General features: G+C 48.8%; 1 protein-coding gene across 2 annotated transcripts in view; it reads left to right on the forward strand.

Moving 5' to 3' along the window:
• Positions 1–1,198: 1,198 nt before the first annotated feature.
• The window catches only part of Dcbld1 (discoidin, CUB and LCCL domain containing 1), a 94,504-nt gene continuing 90,744 nt past the window's right edge, over positions 1,199–4,958 (forward strand). Inside the window, exon 1 of one of the 2 annotated variants that reach the window (XM_026787501.1) lies at positions 1,199–1,609. In XM_026787501.1, the coding sequence (XP_026643302.1) occupies positions 1,450–1,609 (160 nt within the window). In that variant the 5' untranslated portion in view covers positions 1,199–1,449. Of the gene's footprint in view, positions 1,610–1,782; positions 1,984–4,958 lie in introns of those variants that run through there. The other variant, XM_005363619.3, reaches the window with a different exon arrangement.

Here is a 4,958-nt window from a genome sequence, read left to right on the forward strand (position 1 = left end):
TTTTTTAAAAGGAAAAGAAAAAGGGAGAGATGAAGTTAGTAAATAGTTTCTTATCGAGATAACTTTTTATGGAGTACGTGAAACGGTATTTAATACTTCCATGAAAGTATATTTACTTTTGATTTGAACATAAGCCTACTATTTAAGTACCTCTTTTACATGCTAACCCTTATATACATATTTATTTCCTTTCTATGACAACGAGGAGAGTTAACCTGAAGACAGAGAATCTTCCCCAATCTGAGGCTGGCGCTGGACCCAGATCTGAGCGAGCTTCACTTCGAAAGCTGGAATTCTTTCCTCTAAGGTGGCCACAGTGGAGAAGGCAAAGTCCACTGCCAAATCTCACTGTAAATCTCAAAAGTTAAAGTGTAAGCCAGGCAGGGTGGTGCGGACTTGTATTTCCCTAACTCAGAGAGGTGGAGAAAGAAGGACCAGAGTCCAAGGTTAGCCTCCTGCTACTTAGCAAAGGCAAGACAAGTCAGAGATAACAAGAAAATCTTTCTCAATACAAACAAGAAACCTCAATCTCAAAAAAAAAAAAAGCTTTTTTATTTAATTTTTTGTTTTTCGAGACAGGGTTTCTCTGTGGTTTTGGAGCCTGTCCTGGAACTAGCTCTTGTAGACCAGGCTGGTCTCGAACTCACAGAGATCCGCCTGCCTCTGCCTCCCAAGTGCTGGCAAAAAGTTATACATACCTGCCAGGTTGGAGTTGGGGAGCGGAGAGGATTCCAAAGACCTTGGAGGGTCTGAAGTTCCTCAGCCACCTTGAGTCTCCCTCCCCCCCTATTGCTCCTTTAGGTGTAATAATTCCCAGAGGCCGCGAGATGGTGCTAAGGTTGTGGCCCCGCAGAGGAAAGTCGGGGCACCCTAAAGGAGATGGTCATTAAAACAAGTTTTTACCCTTTCTCTGTCCAGTTTCACGGCCAGTATCCCAACTGAACTCAGCAATAATCTCCGAACACTTCAGCGGCCCATGATGCGTCTCTCAAGACTTTTCCATCACCTCGCAGAGGTCGATCAGTCATTGGTCGGTGTGAAGCTTTTGGGACTCTAAGGAAACTGTGGCTTAAGCATCTCTTACAGGCTCTACTCTGCACATCGGTTCCCACTTCTGGCCAGGCACCTACCTGTCTACAAAGCTCCGGCCACCTTGGAGGTTTACTCCTCTGAACAGACTGGTAGCGAACTCATTTGCTCCCCCTAGCCCTCTCACCATCCATCTAATAAGATCTCCCCCAAATGTGCTCCAAGGACATCCTCGGCGTCACCGATTGCAGTAAGTACTGGGCGATTACTTTGAAGCTCTGTAAATGCCGCGTGGATTTAAGCACCCAGCGGAGCAGACAGCTGAGCTAAACAACGGAATGAACGAAAGAAAGAGGGAGAGAGACAGAGACGGAGACAGACAGACACACTGAGAGAAGAAGAGAGGGAGAGAGAGAATGAATGAACGTGAACTGGATTTTGCCTGCTACCGCCATCACTCCATCAGATATCGGGTGCCCTGCATTGCCTGGGTGGACCTCCAAGTACCGTGCAGCTGACAAATCGCCCGAGGGGCGGAGTCTCCGTGAGCCGCCCGGCTCCCGGCGAGCCTGCGCGCCAGGTGAACTTTTGATTTCCGTGTTCGCGTGGATCGGGGCAGGTGGCGCGGAGGGGGAGGCGGGGACGGGAAGAAAACTGGGCGCTCCCCTTGAGCGGAGGCGGGTGGCTCCAGGGGTCACTACGAGGAGGGGGCGGGCGGGGCTGGGCGGGGCGGATACGCCCTCTCGCGGGCGCGGGCCGCCAGAGGGATCGGTGCCGGGTGCCCGCACCGCGCCGGGCCGCGGAGTAGGCTGCCCCAAGCGGGCAGCGGTGGCGTGGGGACGGGCCGGGAGGCCGATTCTGCGGGTCTGGAGCCGGGCAAGGCCATGGGGACGGGCGTCCTGGCGCTGCTGTTCGCGGTGTGCGCTCCGCTCCGGTTGCAGGCGGAGGAGCTGGGTAAGTGACTGCGGGCCTGGGCTCTGGGAGCGCGATGGGCCTCCGGGGAGCTTGCGGCGGGGCGGGCGGTCTCCGCCAGGCCGGAGATGGGTTGAAGTCAGCGAGCGAGTGCATTCCGGATCGCGCCCCCCAAAACTCCTTCCTTCCCCCCACAAACGAGCGCGGCAGCTTGGCGCCTGTTCCTCGGTTGCCTGCGCGGTGTCTCCTCCCGGCCACTTAGTTCCCAGACTTCCCGACCCTGGCGGCGGGTGTGAGTGGCCTGGCTGCGGGTGAGCGCCCCGCCTGCTCCCGGTCTCTGCCTGCAGTGGGGGACGCTTCTACTGGGCTGGCCGGGAGCAGGCTGCAGACGGGGACCCTACAGCCTCACGCTTGTCTGAGTTGGAACCTTGCGACTCTGGTCCCAGGAGGGTTATCTGAGGGAGTCGACGCCGGCCCAACCTGCTTTTCCTCGGTAGCTTTGGCTTCCAACGCCACCAGATTTACTCTGTTCACCAGATTAAAGCAGGAATCTGGTTTCCCAGCCCTACGTGGCTCTGCTTCATTAATCTGCGTTAGTTTTCCTTGGATAGGAAGGGCCAGCTTTCTGCTGTTTTCTTTTTTCTTTTAGTTTTTGTTTCTCTCCTCTTCTGCCTTTGCTCCTCAGTAACTGGAGTTAATTAAAGGCAGCGAGTTTATTCGGAATGCTTGGACCCCACCCCCGCCCCCGCCGTGCTTTCTGGTGAAACAGGAATCAAAGTTAAACCCAACGCTGAATTTTTTTCATTGAAAAATGTATTCGTTCACCCAGACATTCAGCATAGTATTAAAAACACACAAAACAATGAAAACATTGATTTCATTTAGTTACTGTAGCACAATATAACTAACGTATGTTAAATTTACAATATATAAAGTCTTCTGAATACTTTATAAACGTACTTTTTTTTTCTTTTGCGGTGCTGGGAATCCCTGTGCAAGGCAAGCCTTCCACCAACTGAACTATATTCCAGCTCCTGAATGTTTTAAATGTTGAACACACTTTTTCAAGTTCATGTTTGAAAATGTAACATTTTACATTTATTTGGTGTGGGTTTTTTTCTTTAAAAATTTATTTTTAATTGTGTTTACTGGTATCTGTGTTGGGATATATGTGTGTGAGTGCCGATGCCAATGAGGCCAGAAGTGTCTGCAACTTTAGACCTGGAATTATAGGCAGACGTGAGCCCCTGGGTGTGGGTGCTAGGAACCAGGCTTGAGTCTGTTGCAAGAGGAGTATGTCCTCATGCGCGCTAAAATATCTCTGCAGCCCCATTTTAAAATTTTCTAATTAGTTTATTGTTTCTGCTATTTGCTGTTTTGAGACAGGGCTTTATTTTTATACCTCAAGCTTTCCTGAAACCCATTATGTACTACAGACTACTCTTGAATTCATGACAATACTCGCGTGCGTATGAATGTAGGGACCCTCTGAGGCCAGAGGCCACAGATCTGCTGTGGCTGGAGTTGTGACCAGCTGATGTGGGTGCTGGGAACTGAACTTGGGTCCTTGGCAAGAGCTATATGGTCTCATAACTGATGCAGCCCATTAATTTCTTTCTGTCTGTTTTCCTTTCTTACTTTTGTTTGTTTGTTTTTGAGACAGGGTCTTTTGTAAACTTCCTGCGCTTCAAACTCACTGTTTACCCTGAATTCCTGATCCTTGGATCCTTCTTCCCCAGCCTCCAGAGCTGGGGTTGCTGGGATTGCAATGGTGAAAAGGCACTTAATCTGTGATTAATCGGTAATCTGTGAGCCCACCTCGCAGCGTGTCCTCCACGGGAAAGTGCTTGCCCGGGCTAAGTGAGCACTTTACAAGTTCAGATTGTCACCCAGCGTCGAATTATAGACCTTGTTGCCATTGACTGATGGAAGAAGATGCTGTCGTCAGGGTTATTGTAGAACAGCTTGTGTATTTAGGATTTTAAAATAAATGAGTACTACGGAGGCGTGGAGCTGTGCTGAGGCACTTTGGAAACAGGCAGGAGCATTGCCTCCAGTTCAAGGCTGGCCTGAAATACACAGTAAATATCAGGCCAGCCAGGGCTGCATTGCAGGACTGTGTCAAAATAATAGATAGATGATGGATGGATGGATGGATGGATGGATGGATGGATGGATGGATGGATGGATGGATAATTAAACAAATACACAGGTAAATGAATGAATGAATGAATGAATGAATGAATGAATGTGGGTATTCACACACAAAAGGTAAAACTTAGGTTTGGGATATTTACTGAAAAGGATCTAGGGAGGAATTCCAATGATGAATATTGTTTTTTTTTCTTTTTTTAACATTTTTTTTTGGTATGGAGATAAAAGGACAATTTGCAGGAGTCTTTCCACCACGTGGATTCCAGGAATGAAACTCAGGTCCTCAAGTTTATCAGCAAGGACTTTTGCGTCTCACTAGCCCTGTTTTGTTTGTTTGTTTGTGGCAAGGTCTCACTCCACATCCCAGAATGGCCTGGCTCCCTATTGCTGTTATTGCAGCCTGTATCACCACATGGACTCTTATGAGTTTTAAGATAGTTCTCAAACACGTGTGGTCTTCCGGACTCCTTGGTGGGACAAGTTTCAAGTGTTTATAAATGTAAGCATCCATCCTGACTTTAGGTCTAGAGATTTCCTCCGGGCTCTTAGTTTATAGGGTCAGATAGTGTCAGGAATGAAACCAGCCAACTTTATTTATTTGTTCTGTTTTGTTTGCTTGTTTGTTTGTTTTTGACACAGGGTCTGACTCTGTGGCCGAGGCTTGGCCTTATAGCTCAGGCTGGCCTCAGATTGGTGATCCTTCTGCCTCAGACTCCCATGTGCTAGTGTTATAGGCGTGGGCCACCGCACCATGTTTCCACCTAAATTGTTTATGATGCTAGACAATGGTACTATTTGAATTCTCGTTTGAGGGTCTGATGGCCTTACGAGGCTGCAGTGATTCTTTGCTATGACTGCTGTTT

Source organism: Microtus ochrogaster, linkage group LG9 (assembly GCF_000317375.1).
Source record: "Microtus ochrogaster isolate Prairie Vole_2 linkage group LG9, MicOch1.0, whole genome shotgun sequence".
NCBI lineage: Eukaryota > Metazoa > Chordata > Mammalia > Rodentia > Cricetidae > Microtus > Microtus ochrogaster.